This window comes from Schistocerca cancellata, chromosome 9 (assembly GCF_023864275.1).
Source record: "Schistocerca cancellata isolate TAMUIC-IGC-003103 chromosome 9, iqSchCanc2.1, whole genome shotgun sequence".
Classification (NCBI taxonomy): Eukaryota; Metazoa; Arthropoda; class Insecta; order Orthoptera; family Acrididae; genus Schistocerca; species Schistocerca cancellata.
Window position 1 is genome coordinate 507379760 of NC_064634.1, and position 27095 is coordinate 507406854.

The following is a 27095-nucleotide window of genomic DNA, read 5'->3' on the forward strand; positions in this document are numbered from 1 at the left end:
AGGGAGCAAGCCAGTAAGTGTCCTTCTCCGTGTTCAGTTTATATCCAAATGGCACCAGCAGTTGCCAATAGGTGCTGCACACCACAGAGCTCAACAAAAGCACCATACTACGACAGTCAGTGACTTAACAGAACCCCTAGTGAGTAACCAACCCAGTCTACTAACATTGTCATGCAGATTGTATGTGAGAGATGTTAAGGTGAATCACTACTATCTCGTCAATTCAGGCTCTGATGTTAGGACATTAAAAGTATGCACAGAAAAAAGAACATCCAGCCAAACCTACTCAGCTCATGGCTGCAAACAGTTTGCCCATAGCAATATATGTACATCACAAAATAGAACTGGATCTCAGATTTAGGAAAAATTCATGCAGAATTTCATGCTGTCAGATGTCTCAGAGCCTGTCCTGGGAGCAGATTTTATTTGTTAACAGCAGATAGACATGAACCTCAATGCAGCACAGATAAAAATGAACAGTGAGGTCATCACAGGATCTCTGGGCTGAAGCGCTGTGAGCACCTAGGGTAGTCGAGAACATGTAAATGCAGTGTTGCCAGTACGCCACGTTAAGACCACACCAGGGCAATGAGTCTCACAATGGCTGAGACGACTAGCTCCCAATTGTTTTGCAGCAGCAAAGGCGGGGTTCAAAAATGTGCAACAAACCGGTGTCATCTGCAGGTCAGATAGCCTGTAGGTGTCCCCACTACATCTAGTAAAGAAGAAAGATGGCATTTGGAGGTCCTGTGGGGAATACTGGGCCCTGAACAAACGAACAGTCGCAGACTGATATCTGGTTCCAAATATTAAAGACTTCACAAACGTACTAGAGGGATCCACAATATTCAGCATAATCGATTGCAAGAAAGCTGAAGAGTGCTGTGGTAACTCCATTTGGATTGTTCGAGTTTTTATAAATGCCCTTCCGGTTAAGAAGTGCTGCACAGACATAGCAATGTTTTGTGGACAAAGTCCTTAGACAGCTGAATTTTTGACTTGCATACCTGGACGACATCTTGATATTTTCCAGAATGACTACAGAGTATAAAGAACACTTCAAAGCAGTCTTTGACCAAATACAGAACTATGGCATAGTGGTCAATGAAGCAAAGTGTACTCTGGATCAGATGCAGGTAAATTTCCTCAGCTACTTCATTTCGGCATCTGGCATCCGACCTTTGGAAGACGAGATTGAAATTGTAAAGGACACCCCCACCCGACATACTTTCTTCAGCTAAGAAGATTCCGAGTAGTCATAAATTTCTACCGGTAGCACCTACCAGGAACATCTGAGATACAAGCACCACTGACAGCAGCTCTAGCAGATGAACATGCTGCAGGTGAGCTGCCACTGCACTGGATAGCGGAGATGCAGTGAGCTTTCAACCAGGTAAAAGCTAGCTTGCAGAAGGCAATTTTGTTAGCCCAACCTGTACATGACACACCTTTAGCAGTAGTCATAGACACCAGCCAGCAGGCAATTGGTGCCGCCCTTCATCAATATGTTGATGATTGTTGGCAGCCCTTGAATTTTTTCTCCCACAAGCTCACAGCATCCCAAGTCAAATGGAGCACTTTTTATCGCGATCTATTAGCTGCATATCAAGCAGTGCGGCACTTTTGCCCGTGCACTGGAGCCGGACCATTCTTCATATACATGGATCACAAACCTGTAACTTTTGCCTTCAGCACACGTAAGGACGACTATCCCCAATACAATTTTGGCAACTTGAATTTACTCGTATTGGGCAGTTCAGTGCAGATATTAGGCACATAAATGGGGCCAAAAATGTGGTGGCTGATTTTTTTTCATGGGTCAGAGCCATCTCCTACATGGCAGAATACAGGCATCTGACCACAGCACAGGACACCAATGCTCGGCTAACTGCTAAAAGAATACTTACATCATGAATTGACAGGACTGCAATTTAAACAGATACAGCCAGCAGGGGCTAAGGGAAATATCTTGTGTGATAAGTCACAAGACAAACCCAGACTTATCATACCAGAACAATGATGCAAAGCTGTTTTTTATGGAATTTGTGGTTTAGCTCATCCTAGTGCAAACACAAGCATTAGGCTGCTGACAGAGCAGTTCGTATGGCCCGGCATAAATAAGGATTGCTGCAGGTGGGCAAAATCATGTGCAGCATGTCAATGACGCAAAGTGAGCATGCACGTCAACAAGAAAGTGGGAGAGTTCCTGGAAACAACAGACCGCTTCTCCCATGTTCACTTGGGTATTGTAGGACTGATGCCAGAGTCAGAAGGGTGCCAATAATTGCTGTTAGCAACTGACTGTTATAGTTGACGGGTAGAGGCAGTACCCGTCACTCGCGTCTTGATGGAGACAGCAGCAAAAATTTTCTTAGCATCGTGGATAGCAAGTTTTGGCTATCCATCACACATTACCACAGACAAGGGGTGACACTTCGAATCAACACTGTTCCTAGAGCTGGCAAAGTTTGTAGGTCCTGCCATCATCATACAACCAGCTACCATCCAGCACATAATGGGATGATGGAACACTGGCAGATGACATTGAAAGCAGCTATCCTGCGTCACGAAGACAAGTGGACCTCTGCACTGCCACTAGTACTCGGCACCATACATAAACAAGATATATGAGTGTCAACAGCAGAGATGGTGAACGGGTAGACCCTACGCCTGCTGTCAGAATTTTGTTTGACACCATCAGAGCAGACATACCGTAATCTGCCATACTTTCTGCAACGAGTACAAAGCCACATTTCAAAACTCCAACTGCCATCAGCAACATGACATGGTGAACAAAAGTTTTTTATGCACTGGGAACTCGGCACATGCTCACACGTAATGCTGAGGACAGATGCAGTAGGTCCTTCTCTGCCACCACCATGTGCAGAGCCATACAGAGTCATAACACATGGCAAACATATGATTCAGATACAATGTAATGGCAAACAATAGACAGTGTCCCTAGAGTGGGTGAAGCTGGAATGTATATTGGCATCAGACAATGAAAAGCAAGGGGAAACTACACTCGCAATTGCAGAACAGACAGAAGGAGGAGAGCACGTGGAGCAAATGAAACACTCAACACGGCAAGCAGACCCAGAAGAAATGCCAGAAAAGCCAGTAGTTTGCACCAGGACCGGCTGATGTGTGCAACACAAATACCCATACATTCCACGAGCTCTGCTCTATTGGGGTGGGGAGGGGGCTGTGTGGGAATCACTGCATGTTTGGATTGGGCACTGTTGACAGAATGTTTACTCTTTGGAATTGGACACTACTCTTAGACTTTTTTCCTTCACTTTTGATAGTTTTTAATAGCAAGTCATGTAAAAGTAAAAATTTTTGTTGTAGCATCCCCAAGAATGTTTTCATTGTCTGCAGTAATGAACAAGCAGGATCACTACACTTTGAAAAGTAGAAACTTTTGGAAATAGACAAAAATTTTGTAAAAAATAAATCTTGTGACTTTTATCAAACTTTTAAGAACAAATTAAAGAGGTACCAAACTCCAATGTCCGATTCAAAACTGAAAAAAGCAAAATTGGATTAAGCAATACTGATAATTACGAAATACCAGTAAGATATTTTCATCAGCTTCTGAACTGTCCTGAGCCAAGTTGTAAATTGGAGTTGTCACATATTAATGAAAGTTTCAGAGATTTACTACCAACTATTGAAGAAATGGAAGAAGAAATTACAACCCTCTAAAACAACAAAGCTGGTTGAGAAGATTCTATTACAGCTGAACTTCTGAAGTGGTCCTTGTCAAATATAGCAAAGGAGTTGAATTTACTCTTTGAAGAAATCTGGAAAACGACAAAATCCCAAAGGAAAGGAAAATTGCCTTGATATATCCACTTCACAAAAAAGGTAATAAAGAGGATGTAAACAACTACAGAGGAATCTCTTTACTGTCAATAGCGTACAAAGTATGTTCGGACATTTTATTTAGCAGAATAAAAACAACACTAGACAGTATTTTAGGTGAATATCAAAGTGGTTTCAGGAGAGGAAGGTCATGCTCCGAACAAATATTTACTCTCAAATCAGTAATTCACCACAGGTTACTTAATTCAAAGGATACTGTAGTTATGCTTGTGAATTTCAGAAAATGCTATTGATTCCATTAGCAGAGAAACTACAGATAAAATAATTCAAGAGTTTTGTGTAAGGTCTAAACTGGCAAACCTAATCCATGAAACACATACAGATATAGTCTAAAAAGTAAAATTTATGAGTGAAATTTCACAGCCTTTCAAAATAAAAACAGATGTATGACAATGTGACAGCTTATCCCCAATTCCTTTTAATAATGTGTTAGAGAAAATGGTGAGAATTTGGAATGAAAGAGTTATTGAACTCAACATCTCACCTATAAGGTTAGAAAAAAAAAAATCACTTGTCTTGCACTTGCAGATGATTTTGCGATACTTTCAAAAAATGTAGCATTCACTATAACAAAAATAAATGTCCTGGAAGAAATAGCCAGGACTGGCTTAAGGATTTCTGCAGGAAAAACAAAATTTGTAACAAATGTTAAGGGTGCTCCAAAATATAGAGGGTAAAAAAATTTAAATATCTGTGGGAGATAATCCAAGAAAATGTTTTGTAAAAATCTGCAATAGAGAAAAGGTTGCATAAAATGAGGAGAGCAAATGGTATCATCAACAACCTCTACAATAAAAAGTGTGTGCCCAAAAATGCAAAAATAAGGTGTTACAGCACTGTAATGAAGCCAGAATGCCTATGTCCAAGCAAATGCCTAGCATTGAAATATAATTTAGATAAATTAGAAGTGCCAGAAAGGAAATTATAAGGTAAGTATTATGACCACAAAGGACAGCAGAAGGGGGGAAATTACAAAGTAATGCTGAAATATGCCAAAATATAGAAAATATTTCAAATGTAATGAGAAAAATAAGAATGTTTTTTGGACATTTATTTCAAATGCAAGACAGTAGATTAACTAATAATATGTTCAAATTTTTGAGGGATAAGAAGTCCACAACAAGCCGGGTCAACAAAGTAAAAAAGGATTTAGAGAGAAACAATATAAAAACAAAAGATATAAGCAACAGAGAAGCCATTTGGGAAAAAGGATTCCAAAGTAGGGTAACTACAAAGACTGGTTTTAAATGGTCTGAAAACAGAAAGAAGAAACACAGTGAACAGATGAAAGCATCCTGGAAGAAAAGAAAAGAACAAAGAATGAAGAACTGAAATTGGAACATGGTCTTCAGATTGTCTAGTCACAGGAAAAAAAATTCAATGTTAATATTAACAATAAGTTTAAGATAGTAAATCAAAATACAATGACAAAAAAATAAATGTCACAATACAAATGACTCTGGTAGTGATGTATAAATGGTGAAAGTTGCTGTACCTACCCTCTCTTGACAACCACTACACACACAAAAATTATTTCAACTGATAACACCACACAAAACAATGAAAAGGTTAGACAAATATTAACATGATTGTTAACAGTCTAAGGACAGAGTTGTATCACTGACAACTGAATGTACACTGACACGAAGCTGGTTCAACTTGAGAATATTTGCATGCAGCAGAGAAGATGTAAGTGGACAAGGGCCCACTGGCAGTGTCACAGTGTGTTAGTATTTCCTGGCCGAGGCACTGGCAGTGGACAACAGTGACAGGAGCTTCACCTGGCTGCCACTGGTGCCGGATACAAATACTGCGATGCCAGACTGCACGGGCACACCACCACATCCCTTCTCACTTCCACAGAGCAGGTGCCAAGGGCATCAGTAAACAAAACCACAAAACAGAACTATGCTGACCAAATCACTGCTGATGGAAGGTTGGCATGGGTGAGGCAGCCACCACATCCACCCAGGTGTCACAACAAATTTTGACAGCAGTGACAGCAGTTGCGCAAATGCAGCTGCATGGCAATGGTGTCATCTGAAGTGGTGTCACCCTCAAAGGGATTGATGGCCAGCTGTCTCCAGCCAAAAAGGTGTGCCAACGGAAGTGGCCTAGATGATGGTGTGCCAACTGTGCAATGATCTCACATGTGAGGTCTCTGTGGACCATGTAGTGGCAAGAGACAGAGGCAGCAAAGCCAAGGAAATGTCCACCCTTTGCCTCAATGAATGCCCAATGTCTGGGCAGCCATCATTATCGACACCATTACGACCGGCACACCTCCGTGATATCCAGCCTGTGCGAGATGGCGACATCAGCAGGTGGGTCTCCGATGGTGTCCATTGCAGTTGTGGCTGGTCGTTACCCCTCTGAAGGCATAATTGATTCGAAGTGTGGGAGAAATATGCCTCACCAACATTCACACTGAATATTTGCCAGTTATGCAACTCGTGAACAATAGCTGGCACCCATTCTGGCCACTGGCTGGATTGCCCACAGCGTATTTTGAAGGCACAGCTGCGCCACAAGCTGTGGCACAGGATGGAGCAGGTTTAGCAGCATCCAGGGTTGTCATCTGGGCAGAACCTCCACTGGGCTGCAGGCATTCAGCACAGAGGTTGTGTAGGTGCTCAGGAAGGGAGGCAATGCTGTATCGCCATTTGAGTCAAATGTGTCTTAAATGCACACACTGTATGTTTCACCTTGCCATTTGATAGAGTGCGGAATGGGGTGGATGTGAGGTGAGTAATACCATTCTGGGTGCAGAAATCATGGAACAGCGCAGAGGCAAACAGTGTACCATTATTGTCAGTGGCAATCCTTCGATTTCATTAGAGCCCACACATTAGTATCTGCCAAGGTGGAGTAAATGTGCACGACATACAGGTAATTAGAAAGTACATCCCCATTACTAACCAGATGGAACAACAGAAGGGACCGCAAAATTGATGTGTATGCAGTCCCACATCTGATCAGACGTGGGCCACGGAGCAAAAGTTTTTGAAGCGCCTGCCTGAAGCTCGGCACACCGAAGCTTCTCAATCACTGAATCGGTGCTGGGCCAGTAGACAAAATTCATTGCCAGCATTTTGATGCAGGCTATGTCCCAGTGCCCACAGTGGGGAAGTGTCAGAATTCAAGGCCACAGGACCGTCAGAATGACATTGCAGATTTCATTGGAATCCATACTAAAGAGAAGTGTTCCATCAACCACCGCAAGCTGATTACAAAGAAGGAAAAGATTGTAGCCATTTGGGCCAACCCTGCAGTACAAAATGAGACACCTGATGGAACACTGGATCTCACCAAGTGGCTTTCTCTGCACACTTGGCTGTGACTGGGATCCTGCCGTACACCATCGTTGATACAGAAATGCACAGCATCCATGGGTCATGAGTTGTGCTTGGGTAGCTCAGTTGTTAGAGCAAAGGTCTCAATCCGGCACACAGTTTTAATCTGCCAGGAAGTTTCATATCAGCACACACTCTGCTACAGAGTGAAAATCTCATTCTGGCAGCATCCATTTTGCCAAATTCTGGGTCAGGACCCATGGGTACGTGTGACAGTGCATCTGCCCTGGCATGACAAGCAGTGGGACAGTAAGGAATCTCGTACTGATACGCATTCAAAAATAAAGTCCATCACTGTAGTCACAAAGCTGAGAATGGGGAAAGTGCCACAAATGATTTATGGTTTGTGATGAGATGGAATTTGTTTCCATAAAGGAAAATGTGGCACTCACACACCACACAGATGATCACCAATGCTAATATGACTACGAAGTCTTTTGCGACGGAGTCCTTGCATAAACAGTTCTTGGTTTACTTGCCACGTCAAATTTGGATAAAATCCAGAGCTTTTGGTGACTACTTCAGTTTTACCCCTGACGAAGATCACCAATGCTTCCTTTTCTATTTGCAAATAATTGCGTTGAGCCGCTGTCAACATCTTTGAGACATATGGCAGAGGTTGACCCATTAGCTTCTCTGTGCGACAAAACTGACCTACTCCTTACTGGGATCCATCTGTGGCAAGAACCAGCAGGTACTGAGACATGGGGAAGACATTAGCAACAACTTGATGTGAGTCAACACCTTGTCACAGTCCACCGACAAAACAAAAGGAACACCTTTCTCCCACAAGTTGCATATGGGATGAATGACATCTGCCACATTGGGAATAAATTTTGAATAGTAACGGATTCTTCCCAAAAATGCTTGGAGTTCTTTCAAATTCCATGACTTAGGAAGGCTGGCAATAGCCACTAGATGCTACTGCCTAAGATGGACACAGTCCATCAAAAGAAGATGGCCAACATATTCTACTTCTGCCTGAAAAGACTTTGACTTCTGCATGTTGCACTTAAGGCCTGCCTCTTGTAGTTTAGTGAAAAGACTCTGAAGGTTGTCATGCTCTTCATGCCATGAGGATCCGGTGACGATAATGTCATCTAGAAGATTACACGAGAGGGGACGTTGCCTAATAACTGTTATAAGACTTGCTGAAAAACAGTGCACAATCTTGCACTGGCTGCAGCAATACCTGTGTGAATTGTGATATATTGTGAAATTTCAAACATTCATGAGTGCCATGATAGAATCATATTTTTATTGTCCATTATAGGCTTAAACCTAATTGTGCTCTTTTCAAATTTTTGAGAATAGTGCATCAGTCCTCATTCAAAACAATCATTCTTTAATTTCATTGTACAATTACATGAGAAATAAGTGATTTTTAACAATTTCTGGATGCTTACAAACTGATCAAAATAAAAATCCGGCACAACCTGTAATATGTATAGATAACCAAAACATTAGTACTGTCAACAAAACTAAATTTCTTAGGATTCATATCCAGGAAAATCTTAAATGGAACACTCATATCACAGCCCTAAATTCAAAACTAGCAAAAATGAGCTATGTGGTAAGAATTCTCTGCTACAGTACTAGTGCAGAAACAGTTAGAGCTGTATACTTTGCTAGTGTACATTCAATACTGAAGTACGGTATCATTTTCTGGGGAAATGTACATCAGGCCATAACATATTTCAGGGAACAAAAGGCAATTACAAGAATAATGAGTGAGCAGCAGAAAATCATGCAAACCTTTCTTTAAAGATCTAAATATCCTACCCCTTCCCTGCATTTATATACTGGAAGTAGCCACGCATGTCAAAAAGGCATACTGAGAAAAGAAAACCTTTTTCCTCAAAACAAAAGTGTCCATCATTACAGTACCAGGTCAGACAGTGACATACATGTAACACCACATTATGCCAAAAAGGTGTATATCATGCAGGAACAAAACTTTACAATAGTTTACCAAGACATATAAAATCTCTTACTGAACTACAAAGCTTTAAAAAGTCTGTGACATCCTACCTTCTGAAAAACTGCTACTATTCAGTCTCACAGTATCTTATGCAAGAAAAAATGTAATTTGTATCTTTAATTGTAGAAATAAGTTACAAATATACAGTATTTCAAAAATTTTTAATTATTAACTGTATAGATCCAATTTGTCATAAAAATTTATAAAATGTGTTTGACATTTGAAAATCCAATAGCTAAAAAGGTTTTCTGTCCAATATCCTGTGTACAATATATGTACTTAAAAAGAGATTTATATGGACAAATAAATAAATAAATATATTTTCATATGTTACCATTACGAGTGTTTTGGATAAATAGCTTGCTTTGTAGCAAATCAGTGTTTGTGGCTGAAGAATACATCACCCCTGAATTTTACTGCATATCAATGCAAATAAATGTACATTTTTGAGAATTTTTGGAAGCTACTGTTGTCCTTTGAATAATTTATGAGTAATCTGTGGTAAATTGGCATTTGCAATTTAGTTACTGTAGCAGATATTCTAAATAAACATACTTTGTTACATCTACCTTTACCTTAAGAGGAGTGGTCCTATATATTATCTGCATTTATTGTAAATTAACTCTGTTTTCAAGTTTGCTAAGATCTGTAATTAACCTCAAACATTTTGGGAAGCTAGTAATTTTATCTCAGGTTTTTGATTTGCCTTAATAGGTATCTCATTCTGTGTATTTGCTTCAATTCTTGTAGGGAATTAACAAGTTCTTAGCTCAACAGATTGAAAAATAATCAGCAGGCTTAATTCAGAGTTATTTGTTCACTGCCTTGTAATACATTGCACCAGCCAAAACACAGCCCCACTGTGAATGATATTAAAACACACGGGACAAGTTGGCTGACGTTCGTAAGTAGCTGGAATTCGCCCTGACTACTGTCAAACAGTTGGCAGCTGCTGCAAATTGGTGTGTTGGATGAGCTCCTGAGAGTCGTGTACCTGTGATACCTGTACCAGAGGTAGAGTCCACACAGGATATGGTTGCCAATGTGGAGTGACCAATTTTCGACCAGTGCAATGGGCAAGTTCATTGGTTTGTTCAGAGGGGGAGGCTTACACTGCCTGCCAACTTTCGGCTGGTTGGGAATGACAGAATCGAGGCACAAGGCTTTCAATCTTTCTCAAATGTTTTTACAGAAACTATTTGGTACAAAAACTTAATTTTTGCTTTACTTGTAGCTTTATATGACAGGGTTAAGGGTCATAGTTATTATGATATTTACATGGAAATAAGACACTGCACAAAATTTGAAAAAGCCTGCAATGAAAAAAATAGGGGCTGCTATGATTTTGCATTTGGTGCATATTACTTAATATGTTACTGCTTATGAAATTTAGCTAACATATTGAATTTTTCTTTAGACTTGGGTGGAGGTCTCCATCAGTCACTCAAGGGAATTGATCTGATGTAGAACACTCATTTTTGATAACGCCTTGCTAGCCATAAAGCCAGAGTGAAATATCCACAACATTTCTCATATTTCATAAATGGTTTAAGATATCAAAATGGGATTTTTGCAAATGATAGTACAAAAAGAAAGGAATATTTTCCCCATATGGTTATTATGCAAAACTTCATGATCTGCCATGTTATTCCACTAACTACAGACTTTTTTGATGAGATAATGTAATATTTAAGGGCTATCAATAGCTGGTGAAACGAGAAATGCTATGGGTTTTGGAACATAAGTGAAGACACTTCATGTTCAGTTTGTACCGAGGATGTGTTTTTTGTAAGATACAGACCTTACTTTTCCTCAGTTCCTCACTTAATAAAACACTTTTTCAGATTTCTCTCACAATTGTATCTGCGCAACATGTTAGCAAGGTAAGAATGCATAAACACTGCTGTGTTTTGGCAAAAGAAGCAAATTTTAACATGGCAACAAGAGAAACATGTAGCTTTTTCTCAAAACTCGCCACTCGTGATGCTTCTCTAAAAGTTACAAATGGTTAACAAGCCAGGTAGAAATAAATCACTGCATTTTGAGCAGAATTCATTTTAGGGACTAACCAAAGTGGAGGTGACAGATCTTTTTGAATGGTCATCAGACAAGGGTCTCAGTTAACATTTACAAAAAATGTTAGTGCAGGCTGCAGTTGAGAACGGCACTTCCCCCCTGGCACTTGGCACTTCCCCTGCAGTGCCTGCCCATGGTGCACTACCACTCTCCCCATGTGTACCCTGCTGTCTGTGCAACTACCAGCCATAGTATTCTGCGCATACTCTGCTTCAAGTACTATCCTCTCCTGTGCATCCTGTCTCCTCTTCAGGTAGTACAGGATCTGTCATTACTCATCCACTTGACTGCATATGGTGTGTCAGTGGTAGATTTTGGCATCCTGAACAGGGTTGATGGAGACCAGGGAGGACTCGGGGTGTTATACTGGTCCCCCTAACCAAATAGTTTGATACGCTGTCTTTCACTGAAACCAAAACTGAGCCACTGGAACTCACTTCACCTGTTGTGGGAAACCTGTTTTGTCCAGTGTCAGGAGGAAGCAAGCACAAAGGAGTAGGGGCCCATTAATCATCAGCAGTTCAAACATATGGCAAATGATGGTACCCCTTAGCAAAAGGCAAAAAGAAGCAGGAAAGGACACCAGGTGCACTCAGAGTGTATGCCTGGGGGCCTCATTTAACATGTTGAAGACGCTATTCCAGCAACCAATGAGGGACCTGGGTGTATCCAACTGCAGATTGTAGTGCATGTTGGAAAAAATGATGCCTGGCATCTGAGATCTGAGCTCATACTTTGGTCATTCCAGTGACTGGCACAGAGGGTCAAGAAGACAAGCCTTGCACATGCAGTTTCAATGAAGCTCACAATTTGCAGCATGGTCCCCAGAACTGATCGTGGCCCTTTGCTCTGTGTCAAGGAGAAGGACTGAAGCAGAGACTATGAAGGTTCAGTGACAAGCTAGGCTGTGACTTCCTGGACTTGCACCACAGGATTGAGAACTGTAGGGTCCTCCTAAATTGGTCAGGTGTGCACTACAAATCAGAGGCTGCTACCCAGTGTGGAGTGCACACAAAGAGGTTTTTACATTAGGTGACTCTCCATCTGATCCAGATAATGATAGCTGTATGAAACCCAGAAATATCAGCGTAAGATCTAAAGAAATGCTTCCCACAGGTGAGAGCATTAAAATCCTAATGGTACATTGGTCAAGCATTCACAACAGAGAGCCAGTTTGAAGCACTCATGAAAAGCAGTGGAGCTCACATAATACTAGGGACAGAGAGCTGGTTGAAATCTGAAATTGGTTGCAGTGAGATTTTTGGGGAAAATTTAAGTGTATATCAAAAGGATATGCAAATCAGAAATGTAGGTGGTGCATTTGTTACAGTAGACAAAAAACTCAAACCCACTGGGATATAAATTGAAGCTGCATGTGAGATTGTTTGGGCAAGACTCAGTGTCAGGTTTGGATCCTTCTATCGGCACCAGACTCATCTCCTGATGTAACAAAAAACTTTACAGAAAACATCAGTTCATGTGTACACAAGTTCCCCAACCATACTGTAATCATCAGTAGAGACTTCAATCATCCAACAATTAACTGGGAAAATTACAGTTTTCTTAGTGATGGGCATGATAAGACATCCTGTGAAACATTACTAAATGCCTTCTCTGAAAACTACATAGAACAGATAGTTAGGAATCCCACTCATGATGTAAATATATTGAATGTAATGACAACAATCACACCTGACCTCCTTGAGGAGATACACATCAAAATTGGTTTCAGTGATCATGATGTGGTTGTGGCAACAACAGTTTCAAAGTACAAAGGACAATTAAAACAAGCAGACAGATACATATTTTCAGCAAGCTAGATGAAAGTCAGTAGTGACATATCTCAGTGAGGAACTTGAAATTTTCAACACAGGGTAGGAACATGTAGAGGAACTATGGCCAAAGTTTAAAAGAATAGTTGACTATGCACTAGATAGATATGCACCCAATAGGTTTATAATGGGAAGGAACCTCCATGGTATACAGTCACTTAAAAGAAACTTTAAAGAAACAGAGATTACTGCATAACAGGTGTAAAAAAAAGCATAGGGCTATAGACAGAGAGACGCTAAATTAAACATGTTTGGCTGTCAAGAGGGCAATGTGAGGTGCTTTCAATGACTAACATAGCAGAATATTGTCATATGACATTTCACAAAACCCAAAGAAATTCTGGTGATATGTAAAGGCTCTTAGAAGCGCAAAAGTTAGTGTCCAGCCTGTAGTGAATGAGACAAGAACTGAAACTGAGGGTAGCAAAGAAAAAGCTGAGATGCTCAACTCTGTTTCTCTATTTCCCTATGTTCCTTTAAAAAGGAAAACCCAGGAGAATTGACCCAATTTAATCCTTGCACTGCTGAAAAGATAATGAAATATGTATTAGTGTCAGTGGTGTTGAGAAACAGCTAAATCATTAAAAGTGAACAAAGCTCCAGCGTCATGGAATCCCTATCAGATTCTATGCTGAATTTGTGGATGATTTTGCGGCTGATTTTGCTCCTCTTCTAACTAGAATCTATCATAGATACCCACGATTGAACTTATGCATTCATTCCATTTCATATCCCTACAAAGTGTTACACCCAGTTGTTTGTATGAGTTGGCTGATGTCAACAGTGGCTCATTGATATTATGGTCATAGAATACTACATTTTTTTCATTTTGTGAAGTGCACAATGCTACATTTCTGAACATTTCAAGCAAGTTGCCAATCTTTGCACCACTTTGAAATATTATCATAATCGAGTGAATATTTATGCAGCATCTTCCAGATAGTATTTCATTATAGATAACTGCATAATCTGCAAAAATCCTGATTTCCCTATTAATATTGTCTGCAAGGTCATCCATACACAGCATGAACAGCAAGGGTCCCAACACACCTCCCTGGGGCACACCCGAAGTTATTTCTACATCTAACAATGACTCTCTATCCAAGATAACACATTGCATCCTCCCTACCAGAAAGTCCTCAATCCAGTCACAAATTTTACTTCACACCCCATATGATTGTAGTTTTGACAGAAAGTGTAGGTGTGGTGCTTTTCAGAAATCAAGAAATACAGCATTTATCTGTTTGCCTTGGTACAAAACTTTCACTATATCTTGTGAGAAAAGTATGAGTTGTGTTTCACATGATGATGTTTTCGAAACCCATGCTGGTTGGCACTGAGGAGGTCATTCTGTTCAAGATACCTCATTATGTCTGACCTCAGAATGTGTTCTAAAATTCTATGACAAATGGTTGTCAAGGATCTTGGAAGGTAGTTTTGTGGATTTCTCCTACTATCATTCTTGTAGATGGATGTGACCTGTGCTTTCTTTTCCAAGAACTGGGAATGATTTTTTGTTTGAGGGATCTATGATAGATTATAGTTAGAATCCATGAATTTCAAGGTGGTTTGCAGAGTAGATGTAGACAGGGTGGGTTCTTGCGATGCCAAAAGGCAAGTGCTGGTAACAATATATCTTGAATGGGGGTGTTGATATGTATAATCTGTCAGCATTAGGAGTCCAGATGAAGCTGTAGATATTTCTCCACCACACCAATTTTTTAAAAACATTTGCCACATGCCAGTTTTGCGAGGATTTCATCAGTCCGCATAATTGGATAAGAATCTCCTACCAAACGAGTTTCAATGGTGGATCTGAAATCTCCACACAAATGAAGAGTCCCTGAAGATTTGTAAATGACAACTAATGGCATAGCTCATTGGCTAGAGGGAACAACGATGTATGTGCCCTGAAACCCATCAAGTTCCTCCTCGATTGCCGATCTCAGGAGGGAGCTGATCATGACAAAATTTAGATATTGCCATTGGTTTGAGGGTGATGTGTGTCTCAAAATCCTTTGCTGCCCCCAAACCTGGTGTAAACAGGAGACCAAACTCACAGCAGCTGTCATCCAGTTCCTGGAACAGAATAGCAGAAACGAGATGGAACACATCTTGAATTTGAAATAAAGAAAATGTTCACCGACATAGTACTGTCTACATCCATAAACATAATACCCCTCAGGGTACTTGATGGTTGACATCAATCGTAAACTCTCCTCGAACAGGAATGGGCTGATTTCCATAACTGACCAAACGACAATTTGCGGACGAGAGAGCAGGTCGACCATGATATGTTTCCAGCTTCACAAGGAACACAGAGGACCCAATGTTGACCTGGAAATAGATAGGTTGTTGCTGAATTAACAGCATAAATGTAAATCTTGCTGGGGGTGTCAAGCTCTCGGTCACGGACAGGCATAAAACTACGCACTTCCGTGAACCCCACGTCTGTGTCTGAGGCCCGGCTACACAGGGAACTACGACTCGGACGTATGGCCTCGGCTATCACAAGCATCACACACAGTGTTTGTATGCAGGTAACAGCACAGAGAGTGTACACGGAAACAGTCATGACATGACGGAAAAGCAGAGTCGAAAACAGCGACATTCTATTGTGACCCAAATTAATTGAGGAACAAATTGAGGGCATCAGGGAATGCTGCCAATGTTGTGGCAACAAGAGTGTGGATGTAATGTCTGTGACATCACCAAACTGTTCAGATGCAACTTCTGACACTTTGAAAACCTTAGCTACAGCTAAAGCCAACCACTGGATCTTCTAAACACAATGCCTCCCGATGGACCGGTCTGTCCAGGGTAGAACAAACAATGATGTTGGCACAGGAGTGTTGGCAGTGGGCAAACACAAATTTACACTTTCTACTGATCCCATAGAAGTTGGCTACCCATGCTCGATAGGACTGGCCCAGTTTCTTTTGCCACTGGTGGAACTACATATGGGAAACCACCACGCAGGTTTGCTTAAGATAATAAGCACTAAGCTAGTCTTACATTTCAGAAAATGATAATGCTAATGGATCTTTCAATTGGGAAAGTTTTCTAAGCATGTAAAACATTTCAGGCACAATCCATGATAAGAAAAAGGCTTTCCAGAATGACTGATCCTCTACCTGAAATGCTGCTGCAGATGTTGCTGGTATGTGTCCTAACCTTCCTTTGCTTTTTGGAATGGTAGGAAAGCTGGGGGGTCAATGGGTGAGTAGGCAGGAGTAGCTGGAGGGCCATTGCTCCTAGTGAATTTGTAAAGAATTGACAAAACAAGTCTAACTGCTACTACTGTTGTTGTAGCAATTGAACCAATGCCAGATCCATTTCACTCGTGAAAGACATGCACAGAATGAACTACTTCTTCACCAAAACTGCTGTATTTACAACCTTTATTGACAACCCCTACATACACAAAAACCACTACATAAACAAAAATTATGTCGGTTGACAACTGCACACCAAATAATAACAAGGGTAGAGAAACACTGACACAAATATTAACAGGCAAAGTACAGAGTCCTATCACTGGTAACTGAATGCACACTGGTATGGAGCTGGTCTGACTTGAGAACCTTTGTGTACAGCAAAGAAGATACAAGTGGATGAGGCCCCAGTGGTAGCAACGCTATGTGGCTATATTTGTTGTACAGGGCAGTGGCATGCTTGCTTCACTGGGCCACCACTAGCACCAGATACCAATGCTGTGGTGGTGGACTGTGTGGGTGTGCCACTACAGAAGAAGCTTATTGGGCAGTAGGAGGTGGATGGGGAGGGGGAATTCAGTAAGGAAAGTGTGAACGAAGAAATCATGACCAAACATAATTTTGTCTATATTGGCTTTGTTCTGAAATAATGGTATGTGGATAACTATCTACTCTTAAACATTATTAATCATTGTATTTTGATAAATTTATGTACAATAGCAAGTTAAAGTACCAGTCAAGGCCACGATAGTAGTTCTTCCCATTGAAGAACTGGATTTCCTCAAAGGTGTCCGGGCTGGGAAAGTTACTGCTGATGTCTGGATGCATAGAGAGAAACATGTAGAGGGCAGTTGTCCCAGTTTTCTGTGGTCCTATCACCAGGAAACGAGGCAGCTGTTCACAGGTTTTATTCCGAGACCAGATCCGTTGATGACGTATATCATTGCAAGGATTCTACGAAATATAAAAACATGTAAATTAGGTTTTGTCATTGAAACATTCCTTACTATGGTAAGTGATGTAAATGGCTTCAACAGATTACAACACTAAATTATGTGTAAATGGGGCCAGAAGTTGCAGACTATATTAACACAAAATACACAAGATAATAAGGATTCACTATTTCATAAGACAGTAAGTGGCAGCAGTATGAAACACACACATTTCGGCTTTCTTATCTAAATGTTCTATACTACAAAGGTAACTAAAAGACAATGCAAATCCATAAGTTTCATAAAACAGAGAGTTGCAAATTATTTATCTTTCACAGGTACATAGAAAAAAGCTTGTCTCCAAAGTTTCTACACTCTTCTCAAAGATATTAAAGTACAAAGCTCCTTCTCACATGACAGAAAGTGTGATTCTTTACCATTTACTGCAAGTGAAACTCTTTCAAACATCCACCCTCCCCCCTCTTTTTCTCCCTGTTAGCTGCTATAGAGATAAATCCTAGTTCCAAAAGCTTAATACTTTTTTTAGTATTTTTTACGGCACTACTAGCTGCTATTTTGGCCAATATAGTAGCTATTTATTTCAATTAGGTTAATTTCTCATTTTAATATCACTGTCTGATTTACAGAAATAACAGTTCAACAGCTTGATGTATCTAATATGTTGCATTTAAAAAAGATGATAGGTAAACAAGTTTATACTCTTCCCTATCTCTTTTGTTCCATGAACATCATGTATCACAGATGAAATTCTTAGAACATTCCATTATGACGAATTACACTACTGGCCATTAAAATTGCTACACTAAGAAGAAATGCAGATGATAAATGGGTATTCATTGGACAAATATATTATACTAGAACTGACATGTGATTACATTTTCATGAAATTTGGGTGCATAGATCCTGAGAAATCAGTACCCAGAACAACTACCTCTGGCCGTAGTAATGGCCTTGATACGCCTGGGCATTGAGTCAAACGGAGCTTGGATGGCGTGTACAGGTACAGCTACCCATGCAGCTTCAACATGATACCACAGTTCATCAAGAGTAGTGACTGGTGTATTGTGACGAGCCAGTTGCTCGGCCACCATTGACCAGGCGTTTTCAGTCGGTCAGAGATCTGGAGAATGTGCTGGCCAGGGCAGTAGTCGAACATTTTCTGTATCCAGAAAGGTCCATACAGGACCTGCAACATGCAGTCGTGCATTATCCTGCTGAAATGTAGGGTTTCGCAGGGATTGAATGAAGGGTAGAGCCACGGGTCGTAACACATCTGAAATGTAACATCCACTGTTCAAAGTACCATCAATGCGAACAAGAGCTGACTGAGACGTGTAACCAATGGCACCCCATACCATCACGCCGGGTGATACGCCAGTATGGCAAAGACGAATACATGCTTCCAATGTGGGTTCACTGCGATGTTGCCAAACACGGATGCGACCATCATGATGCTGTAAACAGAACCTGGATTCATCCGAAAAAATGACGTTTTGCCATTGGTGCACCCAGGTTCATCGTTGAGTACACCATCGCAGGCGCTCCTGCCTGTGATGCAGTGTCAAGGGTAACCGCAGCCATGGTCTCCGAGCTGATAGTCCATGCTGCTGCAAATGTCATCAAACTGTTCATGCAGATGGTTGTTGTCTTGTAAATGTCCCCATCTGTTGACTCAGGGATCGAGATGTGGCTGCACGATCCATTACAGCCACATGGATAAGATGTCTGTCGTCTCGACTGCTAGTGATATATTCCATATTCTGCCAACAGTCATTGGATCTCGACCAACGTGCTTTATCAAAGTTGGAAACGTGATGGTACGCATTTCTCCTCCTTACACGAAGCATCACAACATTTCACCAGGCAACACCAGTCAAGTGCTGTTTGTGTATGAGAAATTGGTTGGAAACTTTCCTCATGTCAGTACATTGTAGGTGTTGCCACCGGCACCAAGCTCGTGTGAATGCTCTGAAAAGCTAATCATTTGCACAGAAACCTCTTCCCGTTGGTTAAATTTTGCATCTGTAGCACATCATCTTCGTGGCATTGCAACTTTAATGGCCAGTAGTGTAAATATTATCTAGCGTGTTGTGGGAAAATTTGTTTTCTCACAGAACTAAAGAAAAGATATGTCACCCAGCACATAACAGGCAAAGCAGTTTTAAATGAGCTGATAAAGGTACAATTTCAGGTGCTTTAAAAGCTCTGTTTTGTATGTTTTATTCATAACTTGTCATCTTAGTTGTAATTACTTACATTGCTGAATATATATTAAAGTGTACAATAATTATGGAAATAGATGATCATAACCATTTACAAAACAGAATAGAGAGGATTATTACTGTGACTGACGGTAAAGAAAACTGATATCTGAACATACTTCTCCATGGAGAAACAAGGTCATATTGGCATACATACCCCCCAGACGGGATCCACTTCTTGTGGATAGAGCTGAAAGTATCGTTCACCGAGCTGCAAGGGAGGTGCAGTTTTCAACCTGAGATTTGTCCAGCACTGCAGGAACTTTATCACAGACTCAAATGTGTATTGTGCCAGGCGGTCATTCCCGTAATTTGACATGTGTGTCATAAATATGTTAATCTGGAACAAGGATATTGTTAATAAAAATTATTTTACAGAGGTAGCATATGCTCAGTAGTTATCACACTGTGAAATCAACATGTTAACACAGAATACAAATTTTAATGATGGATCTCCTCCATTACATTTCATAAGCTCACAAAAGCCTGAAATTTAAGTGCAGCAGCTCTGTCCAGAATAAATCTAATAAGTGCATCGTTATTGAGCATACGAGATGTACTGCTTCTTTTACTACTTACAATCACTTTCCTTATTATTTATGTCAGTATTCATTTTATGCCAATAGATAGAAGCACCCTTCCTCAAAATTGATTAGCGGTAACATTAAATATCTTACATGATAAATTACTCATGTCTGTACCCTTTTTTAAAATCAGGATCTAAAACAATCAAATGAAAAAAAAATGTATAAGAGAAGGAAAAATGACTAAGCATTTATGGAAATTAATGACACATATGTAATGGAAGAATTTAACTGTCCACATACCACTTCTAGGAAAACAATACAATATCCGTGCACAGCAAAATGGCGCTATCTGCAACCAGTGCCACGGCAAGTGTAGTGCACTATAGGTCATAGATTACAGGATGAATGGCGGCTGCAGAGGTGTGAACAGGTGAACAGACATGCAACTGTTGAGCAACACACCACTAATATGAACCGAGGGGCTACCAATAGTGTCTCCTGAAGAACCGTTCGGAGAGCGTTACCGCATACGGGCCTCCGTAGCAGGCACTCGATTCGTGCACTTGTGCCGACTGCTGTTCGTCAGCAATAGAGGTTGGAATTTGCATGCCAATACTGCAACTGATTGTCCACTGAGTGGCAAACGATGGCCTTTTAAAATGAGTCACATTTTATGCAACATCACGCAGATGGCCATTGGCACGAAATGTCTGAAAGCAAACATCCTGCAACCAGGAGGCAGTGTTACGGTCTGGGGAATGTTTTTGTGCGATTCCCCGGGTTGTCTCATCATTCTGGAAGCCACAATGGAACAACACAAGTACACCTCTGTCCTCGGAAACTGTGTCAACCCCCCACAGGCAGTTCGTTTTTCCACGGCACGATGGCATTTACCAGCAGAACAGTGCAATGAGTCATACAGCTTGCAGTGTACGTGTGTAGTTCAAAGAGCACCGGGATAAGTTTATCGTGCTCCCCTTGCAATGAAACTCCCTGGGCTGAAACCCAATCGGGAACCAGTGGGACCACCTCAGTCAGGCTGTTTGCATCGTGGATTCTTATCTGAGAAACATCCCTTCCAGAACCAAACTGAGTCTCTTCTTGCACATCTCACAGTAATCTGTGCTCTAAAGCTGGTTATTCAGGCTTTTGACAGTTGCTCACATTAACATACCTGGACAGTGTAATGTGGGTTATGTAATTTTTAAGGACAATAAAGAGTAATTCCAAATTGCTGCACTACAGGGTTATTACAAATGATTGAAGCGATTTCACAGCTCTACAATAACTTTATTATTTGAGATATTTTCACAATGCTTTGCACACACATACAAAAACTCAAAAAGTTTTTTTAGACATTCACAAATGTTCGATATGTGTCCCTTTAGTGATTCGGCAGACATCGAGCCGATAATCCAGTTCCTCCCACACTCGGCGCAGCATGTCCCCGTCGATGAGTTCGAAAGCATCGTTGGTGCGAGCTCGCAGTTCTGGTACGTTTCTTGGTAGAGGAGGTTTAAACATTGAATCTTTCACATAACCCCACAGAAAGAAATCGCATGGGGTTAAGTCGGGAGAGCGTGGAGACCACGACATGAATTGCTGATCGTGATCTCCACTACGACCAATCCATCGGTTTTCCAATCTCCTGTTTAAGAAATGCCGAATGTCGTGATGGAAGTGCGGTGGAGCACCATCCTGTTGAAAGATGAAGTCGGCGCTGTCGGTCTCCAGTTCTGGCACGAGCCAATTTTCCGCGGGCTACGCGTGAAACTTGCCCGCACGCATTCAACCGTTTCTTCGCTCACTGCAGGCCGACCCGTTGATTTCCCCTTACAGAGGCATCCAGAAGCTTTAAACTGCACATACCATCACTGAATGGAGTTAGCAGTTGGTGGATCTTTGTTGAACTTCGTCCAGAAGTGTCGTTGCACTGTTATGACTGACTGATGTGAGTGCATTTCAAGCACGACATACGCTTTCTCGGCTCCTGTCGCCATTTTGCCTCACTGAGCTCTCGAGCGCTCTGACGGCAGAAACCTGAAGTGCGACTTCAGCCAAACAAAACTTTATGAGTTTTTCTACGTATCTGTAGTGTGTCGTGACCATATGTCAATGAATGGAGCTACAGTGAATTTATGAAATCACTTCAATCATTTGTAATAGCCCTGTATTATGTGTAAAAACTGTAGTGAAGGTGGTGTCACGTCTAGTATTTCTGATAAATGAAGGCAGAGAAAAACAGTGGGTAATTAAAATTAAACCAAAAGACGAAAATTGTAGAGGCAGTATGTGGAAACTTTCTCCAAAGCTCTGCTTTCAAGACTTGAGAATGAAAAAAAAAAAAAAAAAAAAAAAAAAAGAGAGAGAGAGTATAGTGCCCGACCAACAATCCACAAACTATGGGTTCAAAACTAGGGCAGCCCAACTTTTTTCTCTTATCCATCAATTATCACTTCCTTCAATTTTGGTTTTGTTAATGGGAAGAAATGGATTTATGTCTGTGATATGGCTCTAGTAATACAATGAATTTACCGGTAGCACATTTTTATTTATAGACTATTTATTGATGCTCACAGGACAAATTATTGGTTTGGGAAAATAAACATCAAGGAATATAAATCTGTCAGTGGGTATCTTGCTAGCATGTATAACATGGATAATCAATGACCTGTATTACTATTACTGTGTCAATACAGAAAGTATATGTTTAGTTCTTGAAAATCAGCTACTGTGAAATTGTTTTTTCCAATTTTTTTTATGTTTTTGCACAAACATATTTTCCAGAGTTCCCCAGTATAAAAGAAGGTTGACAAAACATTAAAGCGGGGATGAAAAAGAAATATTCAAAGCTTATAAACTACTAACTTCGACCACAAACATCTCAGTAGTAAAATCTGAAATGGCTTCAGAGAATATGGAAAAAAGCTTTATCTGGTTGCTTCCATTATTCACGGAACACCAAGATAACTGAAACAAAGGACTATTATTGGTGTTCATCCAATATGTACTGTGCTTCACACCAGACTATTCAGTATATTCTATTAAATGAGTAGCCATATATGAATGTCATTCTCTTAAGCCATCTACCAAATAATGAACTACATCATTCACTTAAGCCATGTGCCAAATAATGAACTATGCCATTCACTTAAGCCATGCATCAGATTATGAACTAGAAGTGCTGTTTTGGTGTCATTTGGCAGACCAATGCCTTTCTCTAATCAATAGGTGACTGCATTTCACATCATGAGACTATCTAGTTGTACATACACCCCACACGCAGTCTGGAAGAAAACATGGTGGCACTGTGATGATTGGCCACTCTCTCCAACACAGGCTCCATAGGAGCTCCCTCCGATGAAATGTGCCAGAATCTGGCAAATTAGCTAGCCCTGGGTCAGTCTGAGTCAGTTGTGGAGTGTGCTTACGCGCATTCTGCTTATTGTAGGTGTGGACTGGACATCGTTTCGCAGTACAGATTTAAGTTAGCTCTATGTATCTCTTGTTGTAAATAAGTAAGGGGAAAATTCCTGTTAGCTTGTGTGTAACTTGTTCTTACAAAACTGCTAATATTATTAATATTATAAAGAACTAATTTAGTTTTAAATGTTTCTGTGGAAATCCTACTCAGTGGGGGTATAAAAAGAGTTGGACCACACAGAGTTCATGAATTCAGTCTCACATACGACTGTATCAACCATATATCGGGACAGTTAAGTGTTGTTTAAAAAATAAGACAATGAACAACTTGAAATCAGTGGTTTTTTTAAAAAGTAATGGGAAATCTGTGATTCATAGCAACATAACACAAAATCAGTGCTGTTTAGTGGAATGTCACGGAAAATAGCATTTTTGCCTCTTCTCTGTGAAAAACGTCATAAATCTGAGGTTGTCGGCAACAGATGGTAGCTATTTAATGTTGAAAATAGATATCAACTTTTTCATCAGGGCTAATTGCAGCATATAATCTATTTAGGATAATACACTCCTGGAAATGGAAAAAAGAACACATTGACACCGGTGTGTCAGACCCACCATACTTGCTCCGGACACTGCGAGAGGGCTGTACAAGCAATGATCACACGCATGGCACATCGGACACACCAGGAACCGCGGTGTTGGCCGTCGAATGGCGCTAGCTGCGCAGCATTTGTGCACCGCCGCCGTCACTGTCAGCCAGTTTGCCATGGCATACGGAGCTCCATCGCAGTCTTTAACACTGGTAGCATGCCGCGACAGCGTGGACGTGAACCGTATGTGCAGTTGACGGACTTTGAGCAAGGGCGTATAGTGGGCATGCGGGAGACCGGGTGGACGTACCGCCGAATTGCTCAACACGTGGGGCGTGAGGTCTCCACAGTACATCGATGTTGTCACCAGTGGTCGGCGGAAGGTGCACGTGCCCGTCGACCTGGGCCCGGACCGCAGCAACGCACGGATGCACACCAAGACCGTAGGATCCTACGCAGTGCCGTAGGGGACCGCACCGCCACTTCCCAGCAAATTAGGGACACTGTTGCTCCTGGGGTATCGGCGAGGACCATTCGCAACCGTCTCCATGAAGCTGGGCTACGGTCCCGCACACCGTTAGGCCGTCTTCCGCTCACGCCCCAACATCGTGCAGCCCGCCTCCAGTGGTGTCGCGACAGGCATGAATGGAGGGACGAATGGAGACGTGTCGTCTTCAGCGATGAGAGTCGCTTCTGCCTTGGTGCCAATGATGGTCGTATGCGTGTTTGGCGCCGTGCAGGTGAGCGCCACAATCAGGACTGCATACGACCGAGGCACACAGGGCCAACACCCGGCATCATGGTGTGGGGAGCGATCTCCTACACTGGCCGTACACCACTGGTGATCGTCGAGGGGACACTGAATAGTGCACGGTACATCCAAACCGTCATCGAACCCATCGTTCTACCATTCCTAGACCGGCAAGGGAACTTGCTGTTCCAACAGGACAATGCACGTCCGCATGTATCCCGTGCCACCCAACGTGCTCTAGAAGGTGTAAGTCAACTACCCTGGCCAACAAGATCTCCGGATCTGTCCCCCATTGAGCATGTTTGGGACTGGATGAAGGGTCGTCTCACGCAGTCTGCACGTCCAGCACGAACGCTGGTCCAACTGAGGCGCCAGGTGGAAATGGCATGGCAAGCCGTTCCACAGGACTACATCCAGCATCTCTACGATCATCTCCATGGGAGAATAGCAGCCTGCATTGCTGCGAAAGGTGGATATACACTGTACTAGTGCCGACGTTGTGCATGCTCTGTTGCCTGTGCCTATGTGCCTGTGGTTCTGTCAGTGTGATCATGTGATGTATCTGACCCCAGGAATGTGTCAATAAAGTTTCCCCTTCCTGGGACAATGAATTCACGGTGTTCTTATTTCAATTTCCAGGAGTGTAGTTCCTTTCCTGCATTAAGAAGTGAGCTTGTTTGTAACTCGTTCTTACAAAAGTGCTAATATTAATAATATTATGAAGAACTAATCTAATTTTAAATGTTTCTGTGGGACTCCTCCTCAGTGGAGGAGCCTCTGCTTCCTGGCAGTCAACAATAGTAGCAGTATTGAATATGTAAATATATTACATAATCTAAATTTCTATTCGGCAAAACATTTCAACATTTGTCATACACGCAAAAGCACCACAAACTCTTATTCATGTCACTGTGTACTCAGCACAAAATGCATAGTGACTTATGAAAATATTATATGACATCTCCATAATTTTAAGGATATTGTTTCCAAAAGATGTTGTAAGAGTTTCTGCATTCAAATACAAATCTGTGGCATTGTTTATCAAGTCAAAATTTGTTTTTCTGGACATTTTTTGTTCATGTAGTTGATTCACATACATGTTTAAAGTTTTCAGCAGTGCAGCAAAATAGACATTTTCTCCAAAATTCTTATGAAATCTTGAATGGGAGAAAGTTCTGCCTCTATTCAAATACAGTATTCATTCAGCCTAAACTCAGTGACAAGCATGTGTGTTGACGTAATTCACAATTGTGAAAATGTCAAAGCCTGCACTGACTACTAATGGATACGCATGGGAATCTGAAACCACAGTCAAGACACTATTTTGAAACATGTGCAGAGTGGAAAATACAAGACGACAAAATTAAGCAGTCTAGTTTGCCAATAAAGTGGCAGTCTTCAAATAGCAGCATTTTTGAAGCTGGGGAAAAAAATGAAATGCAACTGTGGATATGTGGACCACAGGACTGTATAAAAATTTTTGAGGGACAAAATTCCACTCCAAAAACTGTAAAACCTAGATTTTAAGCAGTGGATGAATGAATACATTTAATACAAACAGTTTTTTGTTAACAGCAAAAAGATACTTCACTTAAAACTTCTGGGAGGCCATGGTCGATGTGTAAAACTCTTCCGACATTTCGTCTCTGACTGCAGGAGACATCCTCCAAGGTAAAGTGGTGAGCTGCAAAAAGAACTTGAGGAAGTACTGATTATATAGGCACTACAGAAGGCACCACTGTCCATCACATGGTGTCAGCTATGAGACTGTCTCTGGTAACACCAACATTCTCTACTGAAAATAATCGATCGTCTTGCTTCTGGTGCAACACTGACATTCAAATTTTACCCAGTTTAACACCTTCATCTTCCCTGTTAAAATTATTACAGTGTTTATCAGTCTCAATAGTCTCTCTATACATGTGCGCGAGGTTTTAGATATGACGCTCATCTCGCCGAATTTATTTCATGATTACCTTCTTGGTAAACGTGTTCTGCTATGACCGATTTATCCATGTGACCCAGGCAGCAATTCCTCATAGGTTCAACAAGATGGGTGTTCACACTTCTCTTTGTGGTACCAACTGTCCACAACTACAAGGAATTTTATGTGAACAGATTGACAGTGCGGCTATGGGCAGTCCTCTTATTCTTGCTGTGGCTAATTGTTTGTGGAGACTTTTGAACAATGGGTGTTGCAGACTGCCAGTAAGAGACCAGCCAGATGGTATCATTATGTCAATGA

The 27095-nt window shown here is 41.3% G+C and overlaps 1 protein-coding gene across 1 annotated transcript in view; it reads right to left on the reverse strand.

Moving 5' to 3' along the window:
* The window catches only part of LOC126101534 (bifunctional heparan sulfate N-deacetylase/N-sulfotransferase), a 102652-nt gene that overhangs the window by 33455 nt on the left and 42102 nt on the right, over window positions 1-27095 (reverse strand). Inside the window, exons 10-11 of the mRNA XM_049912175.1 lie at window positions 19717-19899; window positions 17079-17299 (exon numbers count right to left, since the gene is read on the reverse strand). Coding sequence (XP_049768132.1) covers window positions 17079-17299; window positions 19717-19899 — 404 coding nt within the window. The remainder of the gene's footprint in view (window positions 1-17078; window positions 17300-19716; window positions 19900-27095) is intronic.